Source organism: Delphinapterus leucas, chromosome 1, assembly GCF_059928025.1.
Source record: "Delphinapterus leucas isolate spDelLeu-1000000601 "Yukka" chromosome 1, BTC_Dleu_Yukka2, whole genome shotgun sequence".
Taxonomy (NCBI): domain Eukaryota; kingdom Metazoa; phylum Chordata; class Mammalia; order Artiodactyla; family Monodontidae; genus Delphinapterus; species Delphinapterus leucas.
The window spans coordinates 155109929-155133675 of NC_143129.1; the positions used below are offsets into that span (position 1 = coordinate 155109929).

The 23747-nt window shown below is 54.7% G+C and overlaps 1 protein-coding gene across 5 annotated transcripts in view; it reads right to left on the reverse strand.

Annotated features, from left to right (window-relative positions):
- The window catches only part of SZT2 (SZT2 subunit of KICSTOR complex), a 51179-nt gene that overhangs the window by 14569 nt on the left and 12863 nt on the right, over positions 1-23747 (reverse strand). For 2 of the 5 annotated variants that reach the window (XM_089894630.1, XM_089894644.1), the window contains 41 exons: positions 21846-21977; positions 20935-21076; positions 20416-20522; positions 16314-16524; positions 15918-16088; positions 15261-15495; positions 14942-15071; positions 14054-14196; positions 13647-13799; positions 13386-13500; positions 12954-13171; positions 12639-12854; positions 12172-12250; positions 11831-11925; positions 11391-11559; positions 11076-11190; positions 10849-10962; positions 10478-10648; positions 10219-10313; positions 9852-9975; positions 9581-9745; positions 9285-9489; positions 8865-8980; positions 8508-8754; positions 7497-7638; positions 7257-7349; positions 7040-7118; positions 6644-6937; positions 6346-6487; positions 6071-6166; positions 5919-5982; positions 5501-5686; positions 4986-5153; positions 4810-4897; positions 4639-4731; positions 4260-4461; positions 3333-3432; positions 2480-2609; positions 411-563; positions 202-304; positions 7-112 (listed from right to left, as the gene is read on the reverse strand). In XM_089894630.1, coding sequence (XP_089750756.1) covers positions 7-112; positions 202-304; positions 411-563; positions 2480-2609; positions 3333-3432; positions 4260-4461; positions 4639-4731; positions 4810-4897; positions 4986-5153; positions 5501-5686; positions 5919-5982; positions 6071-6166; positions 6346-6487; positions 6644-6937; positions 7040-7118; positions 7257-7349; positions 7497-7638; positions 8508-8754; positions 8865-8980; positions 9285-9489; positions 9581-9745; positions 9852-9975; positions 10219-10313; positions 10478-10648; positions 10849-10962; positions 11076-11190; positions 11391-11559; positions 11831-11925; positions 12172-12250; positions 12639-12854; positions 12954-13171; positions 13386-13500; positions 13647-13799; positions 14054-14196; positions 14942-15071; positions 15261-15495; positions 15918-16088; positions 16314-16524; positions 20416-20522; positions 20935-21076; positions 21846-21977 — 5907 coding nt within the window. The remainder of the gene's footprint in view (positions 1-6; positions 113-201; positions 305-410; positions 564-2479; positions 2610-3332; positions 3433-4259; positions 4462-4638; positions 4732-4809; positions 4898-4985; positions 5154-5500; positions 5687-5918; positions 5983-6070; positions 6167-6345; positions 6488-6643; positions 6938-7039; positions 7119-7256; positions 7350-7496; positions 7639-8507; positions 8755-8864; positions 8981-9284; positions 9490-9580; positions 9746-9851; positions 9976-10218; positions 10314-10477; positions 10649-10848; positions 10963-11075; positions 11191-11390; positions 11560-11830; positions 11926-12171; positions 12251-12638; positions 12855-12953; positions 13172-13385; positions 13501-13646; positions 13800-14053; positions 14197-14941; positions 15072-15260; positions 15496-15917; positions 16089-16313; positions 16525-20415; positions 20523-20934; positions 21077-21845; positions 21978-23747) is intronic. The other 3 variants (XM_089894631.1, XM_022575475.3, XM_089894641.1) reach the window with 3 other exon arrangements.

A 23747-nucleotide genomic window follows, 5' to 3' on the forward strand; every position in this document is an offset into this window, starting at 1 on the left:
ACATGCCGAGGCTTCCTCAGAGTAGATGGGCTCCTGGCTTCGGGACAGAGCTAGGGACGGGGGCAGGGCATCGCCGTCCCATGGCCGCTCACTGCAGGACGTCTCCAGGAGCCTGGGAAAGAGTGGCAAGGGCTTTGGACATACCTCCTCCTGCGCCAACCTTAACCCATGCTGTAGCCCATCTTCTCAGGGCCCACATACCGCAGATAGTATACAGCCTTCGTTGCTCGCTCCTGATAAACAAACATATTCTTCCGGTTCACCACGGAGAAGGCATTGAGCACAGAGCGCAGGGCCTGGATGGCTGTGAGAGGAACATGGGTTTAGGAAACTCCCTTCTCCAGATCCCCCCCACACACACAACCTCGACTCCCCTGAACTCTACCTGCCCTCTCATGTCAATCACATACCCCGAGAGACCCCCATGCTGGGCCCCATTTTGAGGCGTGAGTGGACTCGAATCACGGTTCCCCACACAACGTCACAGGAGAAATGGCCAGGGACAAACTGCATGGTGGCTGCTAGGTACCCTCGGGGTCCACAGCTCTCATCAGCAGTGTAATCTGGGGGAAGGGAGACAGTGGATCAGAAATGGGACACAGCCCTCTGCCCTCAGAGACTTCTCACCTGTGAACCGGCCTACCTGTCCTACTCCTCGGGCCTATGACTCTGCAGGGGGGATAGATGGTCATTCTGGGTAATAAGATAGGACCATGCTTTTAGGAAGATAAGTCACAGCACAAAGGTTTTCAGAACTATGTCAGGGAGATGTGGAGAAGGAGCTAAGAAAAGGTGTCAGGCAAGGCAAAGCATGAGAAAATCCTGAAGATAATGCCAAGACACTCTGAGCCTGTCACAACATATACATATACATATACACACACATATACATATACACACATATACATGTACACATACGGGGTACACAACATACACCCCCCTTGTGTGCTCATTGGGAGTTGCAACAATAACCCCATTAAAACAAAAAGGGCGTGACTGCTTACACACACGTGCAGCAAAGTGGGGGGAAACTACGTCCTGTGCTTTGGAGGACAGCTATCCCAGAGAACCCAAAGGGTAGTGTGGCTCTACGCAAGAGCCCATGGCCATAGCCCATGGCCTCAATCCACCCTTTTTAGGTTTCCAGGTCGATGAGGAACCTTCCGGTAGGTCAAGGTGGCAATTTGGTTTCCCAGAGAAGCTGCTGTCAGATGTGAGCAGCACGCAGGATACCTGGGAGGCTGCAGAGTCTGGAATGGAATGCTGGTTGCTAAGGGTTTCAGCAAAACCATATGGAGAGACTAAAATGAGGAAGGGCTGGGTCTGGGTTCTGACTGACCTAACGTCCTGGGCTGCTGGGAGCCATTGTGAAGTAAAAGTGCTTGGCTGTCACAGCTCATACTCAATTTGCAGAAGATGCTTCAAAACCCTGGGAAGTCCATCAATTATGGGGATTCTGCTTTGATATGGAATACATCCCAGGATGAGCTGAGAGATGTACTCTCCCGGAGCTGTTAGGAACGTTCGTCCACAGACTTGCTGAGAATGTTAAAGATAAGGAGTGACCTGACTTTTATAACAGAGAGACAATGGCAAAGGAATGGCATGATCCGGCTTTCCTCTGTGAGTTGGGGTGAGAGGTCATGAGGAGTAAGAGAAGGGAGCAGAATTGCGGAGACTTCAATTACCATCTCGAGTAGATTATCACGTTTCCTAACCACGACCAGAAATCTCAGATTATCACGTTTCCTAACCACGACCAGAAATCTCAGAAAACCCGAAGGGTTCTGTGCCTGCCTGCCCGCCTGGAGGGACAGCCAATCAGAAGGCAAATCCTTCTACCGGCCCTCAGGCTCCACCCCTCTGTTTTTCTCCCCCGTGACCTGGCCCGCTTGTCCACGATGCCCCTGCCCCCTTCTTCGGCCCTGTCTATTACCCTGCAGGGGAAAGACGGTCATTTTGGAAAACAAGGTAGGGCCAGGCAGAGGCGTGCATTTAGGAAGACAGGTCACAGCAGGGGCTTCTTCCGTGTACCTTCTCTCCTGTATTTCTCCCCCTCTGCTGGCTCTTTCCCGTGGAACATAAGGTTGCTCAAGCCTCTACCTTATTTTAAATTCCTGCCTTGCCTCCCACCTTCCTTTAGTTTCTGCCGGATCTACTTTGTCTCCTCCTTCACTGCCAGGCTACTTGAAAGACCAATTAGTCCCAGCTCCTCTTCCCGAACATCCTTTCATGTTTCCATTTCCTCTGGTTTCTACTCCCGTCTCTCCACTGAAAGCATTTTCACTAAAGTCACTGATGAACTCGCAACAGCCAAACCTGGTGATCCTTTTCTGTCCTCTCCTCCTTGCCCTCCCTGTATTACCTGGCACTGATGGCCAGGTAATGGTGACTCTACCCGTAGCTTCTCAACAGAGTCTTCGATAAAGGCAAGGGCAGCAGCACCCCCTGGGGAGGGAGGCTCCTGGGTGGGACCCACCATCACTGGGCAGTGGTACCCGCTGACGGGAGTGGAAGGGCGTCTCGCTGCGCCATAGATCTTCTTCACTCTCAGCCACCAGAAGAGAGTTACACACGTGACTGTCATGAAGGTCCTGAAGCAGCAGCCGCTGGGAGAAGAAGGAGCAAGGTCTCAGGGAGCTGAAATATTCCCCCATACAATGGTGGGGGTGGGGAGGGGGGATCCAAGGCTGGAGAGAACGCCCATTATCACTGGGGGTAAGAAGTCAAAAAGAGCGCCTGTGACCACTGGGAGCTCAGAGATGACGTCTGACAGCCACTGGGCTCCAGGCTCTGAGCACTGAAGCCCAGTTAGGAACACCTGTCCCTCCTCTTTGCCAGAATCTGCTCACCATCTTAAAAAAATCTCTTCTTCCCAGCTTTCCCTGACACTGCAGGTGGTCAGATCCCTGTTATACGCTCTCACACCAGTCTCTGCTTTTCCTCTGTAGAAGCCTTCACAATTGTAGCGGAAGTACTTAGTGTGTTTTAGTTGTTCCATGTCTATCTCCTCCACTTGACATAAGCTCCAGAGAGTCAGGGTTTCCCTCTGTCTTGTTCACTATCATGTCCGAAATGGTAGCACAGTGCAATGAGAGGGAGCATCTCACAGACACTGGGAGGGGACGAGAGAGTAACCCACTCTGGGGGTGGGTTAGGGAGAGCTCCCCAGTTTGTAGGGAGCCTGGGGAGTAATAGCATCCCAGTAACTAAGGGTCAAAGAAAACATCCAAGATGGATCAACAGCCTCTGAAGGTCAAGTTCCTGGAAACCCCTTCCTCATCTGGGCTGTGTCCCATGCCTGGAAAGCCCTGACCCCGGCTGCCTCTTACCTGGTTGACCTCCCTGCAGATCTCCCCAACTCGCCTCACCAGGAGCTGCTGCAGGTGGCGACACTCAGTGCCTGGCCCCCCATCCTCCCGAATCAGGCTCCTGGGAAGGATGGATCAGACACAGAATTGCATGGGGAGGGAATGGGGGGAGTGTGTCATGGGAGTTGGCACCAAGAGGAACCATGAAAAGGAAGGAGGACTGGACAAGGGGAAGTAAACAAGATGGGAACTGGGAAAGATGGAATTCTCGATAGCAATTCTGGAAGCCTGGGTTCCATGCTTGCCTCACCAGCTGCCATACTGAGGCTTCCATCATGCAGCTCACCTTCTCTACCCTCAGATCTTCTTCCTCAGAATGGTGGGTCCTCCCTTCTCTCAGTACCCCCACCCCTCTCAACACTGTGACTACAGCAGTACTGAACCAGATACCTAGGTATGGTTCCTGGCGCTGCCGCTTACTAACTGAGACCTTGGGCAGGTGTTTAACTTATCTGTGCTGGAGTTTCTTCATTCAGACCACGAGGATAGTAATACCTCATAGGGCTGTTACAGATTAAATGAGTTGATCCGTGTAAAAAAATTAGAACGGTGCCTGCCGCATAGCAAGTACTTGTTAAATATTATCTATCATCCCTTATTTTTATGTATCTACAGCTCCTGAAGCTGCTGTGAACTACAGATGCTCTTAATGATCGGCTAGGAACCAAAATCCTCATCAACTTTTCAACTCCATTAGGAAAGCAGAGTGATGTGTTTCGCTACAGTCTGTGGGAAGTGGTCAGGAGCCCCCAACCTTAGAATACAAGTCAGACCCCTACCCAAACTCTCAGCCCCAAGTCTAGCCTTCTAACGACACTGAAGAGGGGTGACGTGGGACCAGGGAGAAGCTAACATCAGAGTCGGGTGTAGGGCCCCGCTGCTCCTTACCGCGCGTGTGCATACACTTCCACACGGTCCTGCAGCACCCGAATGATGAGCCAGAAGTCAGGCAGGCAGGGCCCAGGGAGGCCCGCGAGCGAAGGCTGTGGAGGCGCCGGGCCGGGCGGGGTCCGCAGCGTGAAGGGGGCCTTCTCACCTGGGGTCTCACTGGGACCCTCACTGTCTGAGCCACTGCTGCCACCGTCGTAACCTGTGTCAAACGTGCTGAAGTTCAACCCCATCCTTAGGCTCATCTGAGCCCCAAGTGTATCAGCTCGGTGGGCCCCTCCAGGTTAGTCCCTACTGATGGCCCTGCCCAGACCTTTCACTGTGCAGCCCTGAGTCCACTTCCCATCAGCTTAGTCTTCCATGCCCCACCCCAGCTTACCTAGGTGGTCTGAGTCCACACTGCCCTGACTGGACATGAGTCTGAGTCCCCGGCTGGGCCCAGGCTGGCTCCCTGGGAAGAGAAGGGAAATGCCTGGAGCCTCTCTCAATCCTGCCGAGGATGCCCTCTGAACGTGGAAGCAGGGCCAGGGAGGTGCAAGTCCTCTCTTACCTCGCTGGGGCAGGCCGGGCAGACTGATGAGCAGGGGGCCCTCAGAATCCTCTGGAGAGCCAGGGGCTTGGGGGCTGGCTGTCAGGGCCTGAGAGGCAGGAGGTCAGGATGGAGTACAGGCCCCACACTTCCACCACCACCTGCTCCGTTCCCAGGTCAGCCCAGGAAAGACTCACCTCCCCTTCGACGCCTTCCGCCCTGTCCTCCTGGCTGTGCCAAGCCCAGGCCGCCGAAGGGGGCTCCCCATGGGACCCACCTGGCTCTTGGCCAACTGCCACAAAGAAGAAGCCGCTGTCGGCGTCCTCAAGAAGAACATGCCCAGGGAGGTGGAGGCGGCGGAACTCCTGGGGAGCAGGAACCAAGGGCAGAGGTTAGGCAGGACAGCCCTTCCTGGTCACGGCGCCCCACACTTCCTCATCAGACCCTCACAACCACCTGGTGAAGCAGACACTAGCATCCCTACTGCTGAGTTACGAAAAGCCTCAGTGACTTGCCTAAGGTTCAACAGGCCCAGTGGCAAGGTGGAGCTGGGTCTCTTCCCACTGAGCTGGGCTGCCAGGCATGAGGTAGAGGTCAAACAATAGGGTGAGGAGGTGAACTCAAACCAAGAGAGGGCCTTCCGGTTGTGCATGTGGAGTCCAGGGACGGACGGGCGCCCAGGTGACCAGGGAGCATTCTGAGGGCAGCATACCTCCTTGAACTGTGTGAGGGAACGCTCTGGCCCGAACACAAAGCTCAGTGGCAGAGTCTGGCGAAGGCAGGTGGAGCGTCCAAGAGAGCTATGGATGTGGGCAGCTGCACGGTGCAGGGCGGGGCTCTGGGGGAGGCCCCCTCTTCGGAGTGCCCCCACCATCTCGTCCTCCAGCAACCAGCGGATCTACAGGCGGAGAGCAACCCAGGAAGTGGTGAAGGGCACTTCCCATGCTGATTGGGACATCACTGCACTCTTAGATTAGAAGATACTGGAAGATACTCCACCTCACAGACTGAGAGAGGCCCCACTTGGACCCCAGCATAAACAGGGTGCCTCACCTCACCATCTGATGGAAAGGGTGTCAGTTACAGTGTTGAGGGGCTGCCACTTAGGTTGGGGGAGGGAAGGCCCTCACCTCACTCATGGTGGTCTCCATAGCCAGTCTGTGGGGTGTGGCCAAATTAGATAGTCCTGGGTGCCTAATTGGAAGAAAGGTTTAGATATTGGTTTCCAGAAAACAAAACCAACAGGGAACAAGGAACTCAGAGAGGGAGCATAAGGAAGTACCTGTCTTCTCCTGGAGGTGGCAGTGGGGGCCCCAGGCCATCATCGGACGGTTGCCCTGGGGATCGTGGGAAGGAAGTACTGCTCTCAGATGTAGACCTGAAACAGGGTAGGAGCAAAGGTCAAAGGTCAGCAGCTATTATCCTCCTAGGGCCTCCTCAGCATTCCTTTCTTGGAATCCTTAAGGTACCCTTAGTCCCCAGGTGCCCACAGATTCCTTAATGGTCCCGCTACTCCAACAAGACCCCAGATACCCCCCACCAAACTTGCTGTCCCACCGGTGGTGCTGAGGGTCTGAGGTTGGGGGGAGCTCCACTTCCAGGGGCAAGGTCAGCACAAAGACGTCCAGAGTGACACTGAGGTCCCGCAGAGTAACTCGGCCTCCAATGGGGGGGCCTTCCAGACTAGAAAGCACCTGGCCTGGGAGAGGGGGAAAGTCAGGGGTTACTGCAGCCCTGGGATGAACACAGCTTCCAAGTCTCCAGGGCTAAAGAGTTAAACCCGTAGGCTCTCTCCCCAGGCAGGCAGACAGGCTGCATCGGACCAGTGGCCCTCCCCTAGGCACCCCAAACTCACCCAGGCAGGTGGGCAGGCTGCACACGGGTACTGAGCTGTGCTGGCCGCGTAGCCGCACAGAGCATGTGAGGTGCAGGAAGAGTGGTGGCAGGTCATGTGCCAGGCTCTCGGGCCCCGTGGGTGAGTCGCCCCCCAGGATGCTGAAGGAGTCTTCATCGGGGTTCACGGTATCTGCGTCTGACAATGAGGCGGAGTCCAGCCCAGCAGGCCCCAGGTCTGGTTCACGGCTCTCGAGGTATTCCACCTCCAGCTCTGGGTCACTCTCGGTGACCACACAGCAGGCAGATGTGTCTCCTAGAGATACACGTCATGTGGTCAACAGGATAGGTTGGCAGCAAAGGCCCCCGAATCCTGGCTTGAAGCAGCCTTTCCACCTCTACCCGCTTGCCTATATACCTTCTTCTCCCATGAGCTCAGCCTCTGAAAACTCCAAGTCACTGACTTTTCTGTCTCCTGCGTCCCGGGGGCCCTCATCCTGGGCAAAAGAAAGAGACAGTATGATCCAAGGCAGGGCCTCAGGGAACCGAGAGTTAAGAGGATCCGGGTGGGTCAAGCGGGGCCTCTGGGGCTACAGGTTGGGGGTAGGAGGGAGGTAAGGGAGAAAGCCACTCACCTCACGCCTGCTCGATGGAGGGCAATAGAAGAAGTAGTGGGGATTGGAGGGCACTGTGCGGAAGTAGAGACCGCTGATCTCCAGGAACTTCTCCTGTTTGGGGGTTAGAAGGAGGCTACGATGTCAGTCACTGCTCGGCAGGACACTGCTCCCACCCTAGAACAGACACCTATACACCCCCAACCCAGGAGGGACCACTGCCCCCCTGTGCAGGCAGGACTCTGCTCTCTCTACCCTCACCTGGATGAGGCTATGAAGGGCATCATGTGCCTCTCCTCTGAGCTGGCAGACGTCTGTCAGAGATATCTCCAGGCCAGGGTCTGGATGGCCAGGGACACGGGTGCTCTGAAACTCAGGCTCGCTTAGGTCCTCGGTCTCTATGCTGAGTGGTCAGGGTGGGGTGAGGGACAGTGAAGTGTTAGGAACCATCAAGGCCTAAATGAGCCTGCTTCCCGAGTGGGAGCAGCACACACCTGTCTGTCTTTGCCTCTAGGAAGGGTGCTTATTAGCAGACGACACGGGCGGGAAGAGGCCGGGAGAGCCAACCCACCCGTCTTGGCTCTAACCTCCACATTTCTTAGTGGCTGGACATTGCTGTGAAACAGAGGAATGAGTAAGGCTGACTCCCAGTTTTCTGACTTGGACCAGTGGGTGGAGGGAGAGATCTTTCACCGTGGAGGAGGGACACAGGCGGAGAAGCAAGGGTTGGTGGGAAGAAAGTGCACTCGTTTAGGAGGCATGAAAGGTGTGGGATCTAGACCTCCGGAGAGAGAACTGGGCTGGACTTCGATCTGGGCATCACCAGTGTCCTCATCCTTCCGCCCCTTCTGTGTCCCCAGTGCTGATCCACTGCAGACACCAGGCACGTAGCCGTCCGTCTGCATGCCTCTCTCCCTCCCTTCAACAGTTTTTGTCTCTATGAAACTCACAGTTTGGGGGATTATTACTATTATGTGAATGTCCTCAGAACAAACTTCTACTTTCACTGATGGCCACTGACAACTCGCCACCCCTAACGTAGCTCAACACTCCACACCAGAACAGGAGAGCCAGGAGAACAAGGAGAGTAGGAGAGGAAGACCGCCGTGGGTGCCAAATGGGAGAAAGAAGCCTGGGCAGGAGGGGTGGGAAGCCAGGACAAAGCACGGCTGGGGACTACCATGCACAGCCACTCCCCCAGGTCAGAAGGCCCCTGCTTATAGGGGCTTTGTCTGTGTGCCCCCTTATATGTCATTCAAGGACCATCCCAACCTGGACTCAGAAGCCAAGACAGCTCGTTCTCGAGGCTCGGGGCCCTCCTCCACACTGCTGCTGAAGGGCCCAGGGCTGAGAGGACCAGGGCTTGGGGGTGCATGAGGCAAACCCCGAGTGTGGCCACACAGTGCGAGCAGAAAAGGGGTGATGTCTACTTCCTGTAGTAGCTCCTCACAGGCGTCCACTGCTATCAGCATGTCCTGCGAGGTCACGCTCTGTGCTTGCTGCAAGCTCCGGAACAGCCCTAGTGGAAGTGGAAGGGGCCACGAGGGTCAAGCTCTGCAAGGGCCTCTCCAGTCCCCATGCCTGTAATCCTGCAAAGTGGGCTCCTCCCTGCCACGGCGTCACACTCACCACGGACGTAGCATCGCTGTGCATGCTCCTGCAGCAAGGCACAGTGGGTAGCTGCCTCCTTGTGCCTGGGCTCCATCCAGGCTGAGGAGAGGGAAGGCTGGTCGAGGAGCTGAGTCCTAGCAACAGGAGGAAAGAGACCGCTTGGCCAGCTCCCCTGGTGACACCTCAGACTCACCATCCTCAACCTTCCAGTGGATCATCCCGAGGTCCCTACCAAATGTATCCACGGCCCAGCAAGCTCAACTGATGTGCTGAGGAAGTCCAGCACGAAACGGGCAGGACATGGCTCAGAAGCTGAGCTCCTGCCACTGACCATCAACCTGTCTGCCCGTACCACTGAGTATGTATCTGAGCCACAGCTGGGGGCTACGGTTGGCTGGGGGTTGGGAGAGGACCTAGGTCAACACTGAGGGCACTCACCGGAAGACGAGGTCTCGGGGTGCCTGAGGGGGCTGCACACCCACCATCTGCTCCCTCAGCGCTTCCAGGGAACAGCTATAGATGTAGACAGGACACCGCGTCCGGGGCCCATCTGCACCCTCTGTCTGTGAAGCCTGGCGCCCAGTGTAAGCTGGTAAGTCCCGATGGAAGGGTGGGCTCAGCTCTCCTGGATTCTGGACACTGTCTGTGGGCAAGAGGTGGCACATGGCTTTGAGCCCTCTTATCTGTTCCCATTTCCGCTGCTGCTTAACTGACTTCAGAGTCAGCAGCCTTACCGCTGGCTGGGGTGACACTGAGGATGGGGACCTGGGACTTTGTTGCCCTGACCCCGGTTCCTCCCAGATCTTTCAGGCTGGGTGTCCCACTCCAGTCCTCGAACTTAGACTTTGTCTCCTCTTGAGAGGGTCCCTCCAGGCCATAGGGAGCCAGATGCTGGACATCTGAAGAGGAAAAGCAGGACATAACTCAGAGCCGCCTGCTGGGCTGGGGAGGGAGCTCCGGGGCTTGTATCTGAGGGGGTCAGTGAGAGAGGTCTGCGGCTGGTACCTGAGAAGGTCGCAGGGAGGAAAGTCAGAAACACATGCTGGGGGGTCACAAGCCTTGCATAGCAGCGCCACTGAGGGGGCTGGGCAGAGTTGACAGGCCCGAGAGTTTCAGAAGGGCCTAGACTCTGTAAGAGAGAAACAAACTTAGAGCCATCTATAAGGGACCATCCAATGCCCGCTCTCTTCCTCCGCCCGAGAGTCCATCCTCAGGGATAGCTTGCAAGATCGGGGACCAAGGGGAATGATGGCATCCTGTCAGTGGAGGGGGGCACTTAGTATCCCCAGTGATGGAAAGCTGGGGTGTGAATATGTGGGGATGGCAGGAGGTCACTATGACGAAGGGCTCAAGGAGATGCACCAGTGCTGACCCGGGTGGGAAGAACTGAGTCTCCGCTGGCCTGGGCGCTGCCGCCTGCTTCATCCTTCAGGATCCCACAGTCCCCTACCGGTGGCCCCTCTGGACCTACAATGCGGGTAGAGAGGGGTGGGAGAGAGCAGGGCCAGCAAGAGAGGCAGGGCTCTGAGGTGAAGGGTAGGGGAGGCCAAGACCCAGACAGAAGGCACCCTGTGGGGTGGGGGAAAGCGGCTGGGCCGAAGTCCGGTGCCAGGAATGAGGCGGGGGCTCACGTGGACTGTGGCAGCTCCTCCGCAGCACCTCACGCGGGAAGGCGGCCTGGTCGGCGGCGGGCAGCGGGATCTCCCGGTCACTCAGCTCCTGCCCCAGGCAGCTGTGCAGCAGGCACAGCACCATGTCGTTGGCGGGACAGGGCCCCTCGGCGAGAGGGACGCCCTCTGGCTCTGCCCGACACACACTCTGCTCAGCACCAAGGGTCTCCTGCTGCCCGGCGCCCCCGGCTCAGCCCCAACCAGCCCAGCCCCTCCTGCAGCCTCCCAGCCCCCTCCTGCCCCTCACTCTCCCGCTCATTCGCAGGCTCATCTGCCCTCTGTATTCTAACACTCCCTGGCTGGCTGGCCCTCTAGGTACAAGGTTCACCCACCTCTGGAAAGCAGAAGGAAGAACATCTGGATCTGCTGGCACTGTGGCAATAGTCCCATTAGGTCAAAACGGAAAGGGATTTCATGGACACAGGTGTCTCCTCCCTGGTCCAAGCCTGGGAGGGAGGGAAGGAAGACAAGAGCGCAGTGAGGCCCACAGTCCCTGCCTGTGGCTGCCTTCTCCCCACCCGCTCCCCTGCTCCTCCCCAGGGGCCCCCTCCCCACTGACCATCAGAGACCCTCGGCTCCGGGGGCAGGGGACTCCACTCCTTGCTCTGGCACAGCTGTATCAAGTACTCAAAGCTCAGCATGGAGCCTATGCAGGCAGCATCCCGAGGGTGGAGCTAGAGGAGGAACAGCAGAGGGCAGGGGTCAGCCCCTCCTGGCCAAGAGGACCCCAGCCTCCAGCTCTCAAGGAAGCCCTCACAGTCACGGACATTCAGAACACGGAGACTCAGGGGGACCAGGAAGCCACCAAGCTGTGCTGCTCCCAAGGGGATGCACCCAACCTGGCAAGTGGTGGGGTACTCCTGAAGCCACTCACAGCTCGAGGGATCTCAGAGTATGCCAAGTCCTGGAGGTGCCTCCAGCTCTCAGGGCCAGGTCCCACTCGTCCATACTGCGGCTCCACCCACACCTCAGTGACCAGGTTGAGCTCCGAGTCTCCCTCCAGGGCCTCCACCTCCACATCGTTGTCGTCATCTGTTGAGAAGCTAAAGGAGGAAGGGCTCTGAGCCTGGAAGAAAGGAGAGTCCAACCCACCACCACCTGGTTGGGAGCTGGCCCATGGAGGGCGGGAAGGCCAGGGCACACGGGACAGCCACAATTCACACGTGGTCTTTCCAGACCTGCGTCTGCCCAGTAAAGCATCTGGAGACAGTATCTCCCACCCCAACTCTCAGCATTGGGAGACAGGACTTCAGGGGACAGTAGGAAGAAAGCGGAATGTGGAGCAAGGCGGCTCAGAGAGGGGCTGGGCCTCACCTGTCCTTGGTGGAGGTAGAGTGCGGGGGGAAGAGGATGTACTGGACGACGCACGTGTGCCTCTCTTCGACTGCAGCCTGCCCCGGGGGCTCATTCTGGGACAGGATGGGAGAGCTTGGCCCTGCCCCAGCCCAGGCAGAGATCTGGCCTGGCCCAGCTCTGACCCTCAGCACTTTAGTCCCCTCGCCACACTGTCCTGGGACTGGCCTCAGGCCTTGGGTCCTCTGGCCACAGGGTCCCTGTGAGGCAGTGTTTCCAGCGGTCCCAACCCAGCTCAGAGGCGAGTATCCCTGGGATGATGATGGACCTTGGTGGGAGGGGTCGTGAGGGACAGCACATACCTGAATTGGAAGCTCCAGGACCATGTTGATGATTCCTTCCCCGCTGCAGGCAAAGTGGAACCCTTCCGAGAGTCGGACCCTGAAGGCCCACAAGAGTGGGGGCGGGGACAGGATGAGATGGGGAGAGACACTCAGTGTACAGCCCCTGCTTCCCATGCCACTTACATACCCACTTTCCAGCAGCCATCCAGGCAGACTTGTCTGCTGGTGGCCCTGCCCAAACGACTGGTCCCTCAGGGGGGCAGGTCCAGTTAGGGCCAGAGACCAAAATAAACTGAGTCGGGGGAGTTGTGGTGGGGAGGGCAGCAGCCCACACTGCTCTGTGCTGGATCCTCTGCATAGCAGCGGCCACAGCAGAAACTGGGGCTGAGACGGGGCAGTATCTGGCTTAGGCTTTCTGCCAGCTTCCAAACCCAGAGTCTACACTAGACTCTGCCCCAAGTTGCCCAGCAGGCTTGGTGACGTACTCAGTGAGGATGGAGAGGAGCTGGGCGATGGCGCTGAGCGGCAGTGCGGGGGCCAGTCCTGATGGGATGCTCCAGAGCCAGCGCTGATGGTAGAGGTAGCGGGATAGCGACGCTAGGCTAGAAGAGGCCGAGCGGCCCGACACCAAGGGCAGTGGCCCTGGTGGCTCCAGCGTCAACAAGAAGGGTGCCCGGTAGTCCAGTGGTAGCTTCTCATACCTGAGCAACGGGGGCAATTCCCAGTTGATCTCTACTCATACCCAGCTTAGCTGCAGCCCCCCACGTGCTCCTGGCCCTGTCCCCACTCTCTTTACCAACCTGATGAGCAGCTTGTCCAGTGGCTTATGCAGGACCACAAGGCAGGGCCGATCAGACAGGGCCTGCTGTGGCCCTAGCAGCGGGGGTGATTTGGAGGGAGAGTTGCCCCCACCGGCGCCCCCCAGCCCTTTTCGTTTCACCTTGGGTGTTGGCTCCTTGCTTTGCACCCGGTGGGGGAAACGTAGGCGCAGGATTTCTTCCCGCAAATCCGACACGATCTGAGGGAAAAATGTGATCGGACCCTCCTACTCCCGTCTCCTACAGATGTGGAGAAGGGGCCCACAGACAAGGTGAGAAAGCCTTGTACCCCAAGCCTTACTTGGTCTGGGGGCTCCTCCCTCTACTGGCCCTGGCCCTGGGGAGTCTGGGGAGAAAGAGCTAGTCAACATTCCAGGGCTCCTTGGTCTGGGAGTGAGTCGGGGCCCAGCTCACCTTGTGCCGAGCCTGTGCTGGCGTGCCAATGGGGAAACCCAGGCGGAGCACCATGCACGGGGCCTTGGAAATGATGCGGACCATGTAGAAGGAGGAGGGGGGTTGGTCTGGGGCACTGGGGAGAAACGGGAGGGAGTCCGTGAGCAGCCCTTGGCTGGGAGAAGATGGGTTTAGGAGGTAGGAGGGAGAGGGTTTGGGGTGAGAGGAAGAGACGTGGGAAGAGGGGGAGGGGGAGGAGTGAGGGGACATCACTTTGCCCACCTGGAGAGCAGCTTCACATAGGAATAGCCCTCGACTAGCACGAAGCTGCTCCAGTCACGGAGCAGGGAGGTCAGCGAGGAGTGTGAGATCCTGCACTGGACGGTGCTGTAGCGGCCATTGCTGCCCGGGGTGTGCAGGTGCTTGGGGATTGGCCTGGGAAGAGGGTGTGGAGAGAGGGCAGCCCTCCCAGCCCCAGTCATGGGGCAGAAGAACAGACTGCTACCTCCCTCTCTGCTAGGACCTGTCTGAGGATCTGAAGGCTCATGAGCAGGAAGGCTAGGACGGCTCGGAGTTTTCTTGGCTGAGGTCGGTATGGGCTCATCTGCTGCTTCCCTTCTCCATCACTCCCTGTCCCCTCCCCCCAGCCCCTCCCCCACAACGATGGCCCAGCTATGGTGGGTACCCACGTGTCATGCTCCAGGATTAGCACCAGGCGATGCATGTGCAGCCAGCGCTGCCATGAGTTAGCATCCATGGACAGCACTGGCTTCCAGTAGGCAGCGAACTGGGCGTGGGAGGAGTCGGAACCACTGTGCTGAAGGGAGAGCACCTGGGGACAGGAAGGACAGCCCTATAGGAGCATTCATGAATAACCTCCACGCAGCAAACAGAGCCGTGGGGCTCAGGGGGTCAGAGGTGGCACTGGTGTAAGGCTAAAGGAACCCATGGCCCAGCCTGGGACAGAGGCAAAAACGGCCTCCAATATGAAGGCTGGGTTAGGATGAACGAACCCAGGGACAGGCTGTGTAGCCCTTTAAAGCTGAATCCAGGCAAAGGATGGAACTTCCACCACTGACTTTGGAGGAAAGCCGCTGAGTGATGGCAGGACCCCAGGATGAGGCCATTATTTGCTAGCATAAGCCCCCTGCTTGTCAGTGCTAGGCTGACAGCCGGGGCTGAGTGTGGAGAAAGCACAGGACAAAGGGAGCCATGGTCTTCAGGAAGTGCATAGTTCACGGTGGTTGGCTGAAGGTGCTGGGGGAGGCCAGAGTATGCCACATGGAGACGGGCAAGGGGGCTCGCAGTCGGCTGGGAGACAACCACCTAGACATTCTGCAAGTCTTTACCTCTGACGCCCGTGGTCTGCTGAGGACAGCCTCTCTCTAGAGACCCTTCCTTCCCCCGGGGGCATGGAAGGAGGGAGGGGGCTCTCAAGGCGAAAGCTCAGGGTCCTGGTTTGGGGGCCTTAGATTTGAGAGGAGAGGAAAACGAACGTGGTTCTGGGCTCTAGATGCAGTGCCAATCCAAGTCTGGGTGGGCACAAGATGGGGAGAGTGAGCGTTGGGGCCCCTCACCGGGGTGGTGGAGCCGGGCGGGATGTAGAAGAGAGGCACTCCGCTCTTGGTGCTGTCGGGAAGCGTGAAATGTTCCGGGACTGAGGAGAAGGACTGAAGGTGGGCTAGCATCTGGTCCGTCTGATTAATGCTGCAGAACAAGTGCCAACCCTGAGCCTCACCAGACTCCGGTGAGTCAGAGGAGGGGAGCCCCAGGGGCACAGGGGGCCCTGGACACAAGCCTAGTGCTCGGGGTGACCCTCTCTAGCCCCCAGTTTCACACATCTGTCCCTCCACACAACAAATGGGGCACCCCTCGCTGAGCAGTGACCTCACTCACCTCTGCAGCGTGTTCCAGAACCGCCGGATAACGTGGGTCCGATACAGCGAGCGAATGGGTTGCCTTAGTGCGCAGGACACATCGTGCAGGATGTCATAGCCACCTTCCATTGTCACTTCCACCCGGGTGCCTCGAGGGCCCTCAGGCTCCAGGGGCCAGGGTGCCACAGCCACGTACTCAATGCGCATGTTGTGTTTCCACAGCAACACCAGCTTCACCTCCAGCTGGGACCCTCCTTCAGGGGAAGAAGGAGAGCTGGTTAGGGCAGGAGGGCATGGGACTCCAGGCCTGGTACTGAGTCCTATCTGAAACCCCACCTACCACATGGAACTCTAGCCTGGCCAAAGGTTCCAAGCGTGGTTCCACAGAATGCAGGCCCAGAGCCTGCCAACTGACACAAACTGAAGTTTGTAGGAGTAATCTGAAAACAAAGCTAAGTTCAGGACACCACACCATCGTCAGCTGACTCACCTGGGTCAAAAGGAGATGGAATTGGGAAGCTAAACGCTATGAGAACTAAGCCCTGAAGGCAACTCAGAACCCACTTGTCTCAAATGACAGGCAGAATCTGTCACTGAGACACCCTCTCATGCACGGTACATGTGTGTCTTCTGCTTTGTTCAGACTTGTGGGATACAGCAGGACCTAAACCCTTACCTTTGGCCAGTGTGACCTCTCGGACACTGTAGCCCTCTCGAAGCCGCACAGACACAGTGCTGACCAAGTCAGCCAGCACCTCCTTCTCAGTGTGCTTCTTCCGGCGCAGGGCCAAGGCAGGATTGCTACTTGCGGAGACCAGGTGCTCATTAAACAGGCGGTGCTGAGAGCCTAGAAGACCAGTGAGGATGGGAAAGGGGAAAGTGTTTTATCTGTTAGCTGACAGAGGCACAGGAGCAGAGGCTACACTGAGTCGCGAGAGAACAGGGGCAAAGCCATCAGCCCCAGTTATACTGCTAGTGCCCCGGGGACCCAAGCCCTAGATGGATTCCTGCATCATCTCTAGGTCCACATTATATTCCCCCGTTCCCATACCTGCCCCAGTCTGCCACTCACCGCAGTAATATTCAGGGTTCAGGGCTTCCCCACTGCGCAGGAAGGAGTAGAGGAGAAACGCCCGGTGGTAGACAGTCAGACCCAGGTTGCCTGGCTCGGGCTCAGGACAAGTGGACAGGTAGGAGCCAAATGTTGCCATCGCGATGAACTTCATCAGTTCCACATTGGGCACATGGCCAAAACTACAGTCATAAGAATAAACTCCTCCTACCTGAAGAAGTGAGCAATTAGAGACCTAGCTCCAAAAGAGCCACCGGGCTGGGTGGCTGCTCCCATCCCTGACCCACACGGTGGGAAGTGGGCCAGTGTTCTCCCAAGACAGACCACTGCTCTGCAGCTTTCCTTCCCTGAGCCCTTCTGTCTGAAGCCCATGCCATCTAGCCACACCCCTCTTGCTCCACATCAAATACCAGCCGGCCCCCATTCACTGAAGATTTTGGCCACTGGTTCATTGGATTCCTGTCATCATCTCAAGACTACAGTGTCTAACAAAGTGCTTCTCAAACTTTAGGGTGCACACAAAACACCTGGGGATTTTGTTAAAATGCAGCAGGTCTGGGGTGGGGCCTGAGATTTTGCATTTCTAACAAGCTCCCTGGTGATGCCAAGGATGCTGGACTGTGGACAATATTTTGAGCACAAAGCCTAAAGATTGGAGATTGGCAAACAACATATAACCTGTGGTCAAATCTAGCCTATCATCTATTTTTGTAAATAAAGTTTTATTGGGACTTCCCTGGTGGTGCAGTGGTTAAGGATCCGCCTGCCAATGCAGGGGACATGGGTTCGAGCCCTGGTCCTGGAAGATCCCACATGCCGCAGAGCAACTAAGCCCGTGCGCCACAACTACTGAGCCTGCACTCTAGAGCCCGCAAGCCACAACTGCTGAGCCTGCATGCCACAACTATGGAAGTCCACACGCCTAGAGCCCGTGCTCTGCAGCAAGAGAAGTCACCTCAATGAGAAGCCCGCGCACTGCAACGAAGAGTAGCCCCTGCTCGCCACAACTAGAGAAAGCCCGCATGCAGCAGCAAAGACCCAACGCAGCCAAAAAGATAAATAAATAAAATAAGTAAAATAAATAAAGTTTTATTGGAACACAGCCATGCCCATTCATTTTCTTATTGCCTGTGCCTCCTTTCAGGCTATAAGAGCACAGCTGAGTAGTTGTGACAACCACATGGACCACAAAGCTTAAAATGTTTACTAGTCAGGGGACTTCCCTGGTGGCGCAGTGGTTGAGAATCTGCCTGCCAATGCAAGGGATATGGGTTCGATTCCTGGTCCGGGAAGATCTCACATGCCGTGGAGCAGCTAAGCCCTGCGCCACAACTACTGAGCTTGCACTCTAGAGCCCGTGAGCCACAACTACTGAGCCCACGCGCCACAACTACTGAAGCCCACAGGCCTAGAGTCCATGCTCCGCAACAAGAGAAGCCACCACAATGCAAAGTCCGTGCACCGCAACGAAGAGCAGCCCTCGCTAGTCGTGCTAGTCGCAACTAGAGAACGCCCGTGTCCCGCTGACTACACATTAGCCCTGGGCTTCACCTGGAACTACTTCCTCTTTGCAAATTCACTTGCCACATCCAACTGATTACACACAACTTTGTCCCATTTTTAGGTTCCTTCCATCCTCCTCTTGCTGCTCTTTGACTTCCTTAAGGCTCCCAGGCCTTGAACCTCTACTCTTTTCAAATCTATCCATGTCCTCCTGGCCCTCCTTTCTCAACCCAGCCTGGACCCCATGGTCAAGCAACTTCTTATGCATCATTCTCAACTCCCTGGCTGCCTTCACCTTTTCTCTGCTTCCACCTGAAAACCCCTACTAGGATCACAAGTTCTATACCCAGGTCCCAAATGAGATCTCAGTGAATCCCAAATGGAAAAAAACCCTGCATAGCTGTGTAGGTTGGCACCACATCAAAACATACGACACCCAACCCAGCTAGTCCTTCAGGGCCGTCCTCAGTGCCGCTCGTCCTTCCTGGCTCTGCCTCCCTCCCTCCCTCCCTCCCTCCAGTACACACCCTCACCTTCTACTTTGGAGAGAAATCAGAGGCCCCCTTGGCAGAATTTATCTACATCTTCACTTCTATCCTTCTAGTCTCAAAGAAGAAGTGACACTCTCCTGCTCCTAAAGAGTCCCTCCATCTGTTTCTTGAGCCAATGCCCTCCTGTCAATTTAGGGACTTTACTCCATCCGGCTTCCTTTCCTTTCCCTTATTTTCAAACTCTGCTTCACCACAGCTCCTTGGAAACACGCTGAAGTCTCTAGCTTAAAAAACAAAACAAAGCAGAACACCCCTCTCCTTCCACCCTGTACTCCCCTCTGGCTGCCATTCTCTCTCTCGCTCCCAACTTGATCTGAACAACCAAATTCTGGGTGTCAACACTTTTCTCTACTTCCTTCTCTTCTATCCACTCTTCAATCCACTGCAATCATTTCCCTCGCCGCCTCTTCACTGAAATGACCTGGAAAAAAATCCCCATAACCACCTCCTAATCGCCAAACCCAAAGGGCACTTTTCTTTTTTTTTTTTATTTAACATCTTTATTGGAGTATAATTGCTTTACAATGGTGTGTTAGTTTCTGCTTTATAACACAGTGAATCAGCTATACATTTACATATATCCCCATATCCCCTCCCTCTTGAGTCTCCCTCCCACCCTCCCTATCCCGCTTCTCTAGGTGGTCACAAAGCACCAAGCTGATCTCCCAAAGGGCACTTTTCATTCCTCATTTTACATGATCTCTCTGCTGCATCTCATGCTGTTAAGTTCTGCTTTTTTCCCCCAAACTCTGAAATTTTTGACACCAGAGCTCCTGGCTCTTGTCTGATGATTTTCCTTCATTCTTTGCTGGGCCCTCTTCCTATGAAAGATCTTTGAACACTGGCGGCCCCCAGGTTCTTTGGGGACCCTCCTCCCTTCTCAAACACCATGTGTAGGCTGCCAAATCCTAACTTGCTATCTCTCAGCTAGTGCTGTCTCTTGAGTATCCGATCTGCATATCCAACTGCTAGCTGCTATGAACAGCAGTCATTTATTACGTAATTATGCTAAGCCCTTTAAATGCATCATCTCACCCATTTACAAATGAATCCAACCAAGAAGCGACAGTGATGTGCCCCATGTCACACAGCCAGTAACTGAAGCCAGGATGCCGGCCAGGCATGCCTAACTCCAGAGGTGATGCTTTACAGCTACCCTGTTGACCCACAGGCACCTCAAACACAACATGCACAACACCTGGATTCACCGTCCTGTCCTCACTCCACCCCAACTGCTGCTCTCTGTTTGCTCTGCCAGATACACAGTCATCAGTGAAGTCAGAAACCTGGAGACATCCTTAGCCCCTCTCTCTTGCTCACCCCTTACATTCTGCTGATCACAAGTTATGTTGACTCTACCGCTTCATTTCCTCAATCCTACCCCCTTCTCTCTTACCCTGAATTCCCCCAGTTTAAACCCTGATCCTCTCTTACCTGACCACTGCAATTAACAGCCTCCCTGCCTTCTCTCCTGCCCTTCCCCCAACAACACGAGTGACCTTATAAAACATAAACCCAGCTAGTGGTTTTCCTTCCATATATCTGTATCACCCGCAGAATTATGCTGGAACGCCTAACACAGCAGAAGCAGCTTTCCATGCGTGGCCTATGCCTACCCTCCAGCCTTGTTTCCCACAGCTCTCTGCCTCCTATCCTATAGTCTGTCAATCCAAACTGGCTGCAGGTCCCTGAATATACCTACTCCCTCCTCTGCTTAAGCCAGTTTGAGCTGGGTTTTCTGACCCTTGCAACCAAAACAGTAATAATTAATCTAATAAGAGGTGGGACTGGAACTGACTGCCAGACTGCAAATTCTGCATTCTTCTTCCTATAACATGCTGTCTCTCACATCCTAAGGAAAGAGGACAAAGATGAGAGTCCTCTCCCACCACAGTACCTACCCTGTTCTAGACATGATGTCCCCCACACCCTCCAGAACTATGTCATTGGCTTTACCTGGGAAATCATTGCCTGCAAGAAAGTAACCAGCCACAGCCCACCTTGTGATATACGACACTTCCCTCTCCTCCTTCCCAGAAAGTCCTCACCTGCACAAAGGAACAAGCCACAGTGCCACTGCGAAGCTGGTTCAGCAACGTCTCACAGACAGCAACATCAGGGACACTGGTCACCCCATCTGTGATCACAATGATACCTGGAGCAGGAAGCATCAGACTCAGACCTGGGGACCCTGGCCTGATCAAAGTCACGGGGAGCCATCTGATGGACGGGGCGTCAGTGTCCACCAACCAATGTGTTTTATAATCCTCCAGCACCTTTCCTTCTCTCCTTCCCTCCTGTTCCTTCCTCTGGAGGGCTGGATCCCAACTTCCTCCTAAGTGACGACCTTGGTGCTCTACTCCTTCCCACTAGGGTCCATGACGGTTGTCAGAGCAGGGGGTACTTGAGATATACACTAATAAACACTTACCTTTTACAAACAAGGAAATAGACACTCTTCCCTGGGGCCCACTGATCCCCTGGAACCTCTATCTTTGCTGATAATGCCCCCTTCCCTTCCTGTATTCCCCCTTTTCCCCAATCCCACCGACATTCCTTCTACTGACCTGCACTAGAGTTTGATGGCAGCAACTGCAGTGCCAAGATGCCCTGACGGATCATACTGACCAGTCCAAGATCAGCTGTCACCATGGAGACTCCCACTTTCCGGCCCGGGGGCTCCCCTGAGTCTGGGGACTGGTCCTCTGCCTGGTTCAAGTTACAGAAAAGATAGAATGGGACAGATGGCACTGCTGCCCCCTCCACAGCAAAATCAGAATTTATAGCCCAGCATTGCCCAGGCCAGACGGGCCTAATCCTGTGAGGGCCCCAATTCCCCTACTGTGCGGCCAAGTCCTGACTATGCTCCCTCCCCTAGTGTGTGCTTGGATACTGACCCTCAGATGGGCAGGGGGTCCAGCACCAGATGAAGCACCACACTGCACTGCAGCAGGGCTTCCCCACCTTTTGCCAATAAGGCCCCTTTTCCATATTTTTCCCATCGCCATTATGAAATGTCTTACACATCCATCAGATTAAGTCTTCAGACATACAGACCTGCTATCTGCCTGGCTACTTCTAGGATATCTAAAGGAATGAGAAAGTGCACTGTAGTGAGCCCAAGCAGCTTTATCACTGATTGTACAAAATACTAGAGATCAAAGTCACCCATGATCACCTTCTCAGAGCCACTGGGGGAGAAGATGCAGGACTGAAAAAACACAAGCAAATTGTCTTCACGTTTTCTCCCAGCAAGAACGTGTGTCTTGGGGAGTGTATCCGAGCGCTCTTCAACAGGAAACCTGTTGTGTGCACTCGCTATCACTTCTTTCCTTGGCTCCCTCTGTCCCCGGCTTTTAGCCCTTTTTTTCTGCTGTCTTTTCCCTCTATAATATTTGGCTTGTCCTTCCTCTCTCCTCTCTGTCCCTTAACAGCTCCTCTTTCTAAGTGGCCTCTACCCACTTTCTCTCCCACATACCTGGCTCTGGGGATCATACTGCTGCTGCAGCATGGTGGCCACCTTATCCTCAAAGAGACAGAGCTGCTCATACACCTGTTGCAGGAACACCTCCCGCTGGGAAGGGTCCAAAAGGCAGCCCTGGACCAGCACCTGAGAAGCACGATGGAAAGAGCAAGCCGTGAAGGTCAGGGGGACACTGGGCAGTACCCCTCTGGTCTCCCTGTTTATTCTCCACACTGGGCTTCCCCAAGCATGGAGGCACCAGAAGATCTTCCAGTTTCCTCCACCTCGGCCTCTGGAACATTGTCTATAAGCTGCCCTATCTGGTCAGGCAAAGCCTTTCTCATTGACTCATACTTTCTTATTCTTGCTGATTTCTAAGCACTGCACACAGAAGCTGTTCTGGACCTTTTCTCTTTTTTAAGCTCAAAATCTTATTCCCCCAGTGAATGCTCCTTCCTTCCTTTTACCCTCAGCAGATAATCCCCACCCCCCTCTTCACAGAGAAAGGAAACAAGTCAACAGGAACTACCCACTCACCCTAACCCTGAGGGTGTACTGCTCTCCAACCCATCGAAAATGTCCTCAGTGTTTGCTAGATGTTTATATCTATGTGTTCTAGTTCTTCCTTTCAGGCTCAGAAGAAAAGATTCCTCTTCCTCCTTTTTCTCCCTAAAGCTAATCGCTCCATCTACTCTTGGATCTTTTATCTAATACCTTCATTCTCTCTCCATGGGGTTTCCTTCCTTCTACTCTAGATATAAATAAGTGCCCCCATCCTAAAAATTTTATAAAGGCCTGGTGGTCCCTGTGGTGGCCCTCGGGATCTCTCCTCTCTCCCTGCCCCCATCAGACTCCTACAGCCTGCCCACTTCTCCCCAACCCCTGCCCCCCCGTGCAACAGCTACTTCTTCTCTCTATTCAGAACTGGGTGAGTGGGTGGGGACAGCCAGAAGAGGGCAGAGCGGGACTCTGGACCACTAAAGGCCTGACTGTGAGAAGAGAAACAGAATCAGAGGAATAGTGGGAACTGGGGCTGTGAAAAGGTGAGAAAGATGCTCAGAGCTGTATTGTTTAGAAGAGTGAAAACTGGGTCAACCTAAGGGTCCAACAGTAAAGGTTTGGCTAAATATATAATGACAAAATATGATAAAATATGAAGACAAGTGGTCATTAAAAATTGTGTTTTCAAAAATATTTAGTGACATGGAAAAATGCCCGTATCACACGTTAAAAAAGCAGGATGTAGAACTGTGTGTTTAGAATGAGCCTGATGTTTCTCCTCTCTCTGGATGGAGGGGTGGTGGCGAGGGAAGTAAACACAAACTCAAAGAGAAGAAACACAGTCCACAACATGTCAATAGTAGTTATAGTTATTTCTGGGTGGTTATTATGAGTGAGTTTTGTGAGTTTTTTATATTTTACGTATTTTTCAAATCATCTTCACTGGGCATGTATTATAAACGTGACTTTTTGTTTGTTTGTTTGTTTGTTTGTTTTGAAAAACAGCAGGATGCATCTTGAGGGAGCTACAGAGACAAGTGAGGAAGCTGTCTGACTTCTTAGCTGACTTAGTGGCAAGTGGCCCTGGAGGCTTACCTAAGTTCTCACTCCTTGTCTTCTCCACAGCTGCTGTCCTTGTTCAGGACTTATCTCCTCTCCCATGCTGCAATACTCTTCTGCCTGTTCTCCCCAATCCAGAATTTGTCCCCCATCCATCTTTCTCACCAGCCACAAACAAGTGTGATCTTCCTAGTGTTCGCATCTGATCCTGTCACTGACATTCCAAACCTCCAGTGGTTCTCTACCCATGGCTAATAGTTTTAAAAGCTAACATTTGCATGTTTTCTATGTGGCAGGCACCGTTTTAAATGCTTGACATGTATTAATTCAATCACCATGCAACACTGGTACTGTTGA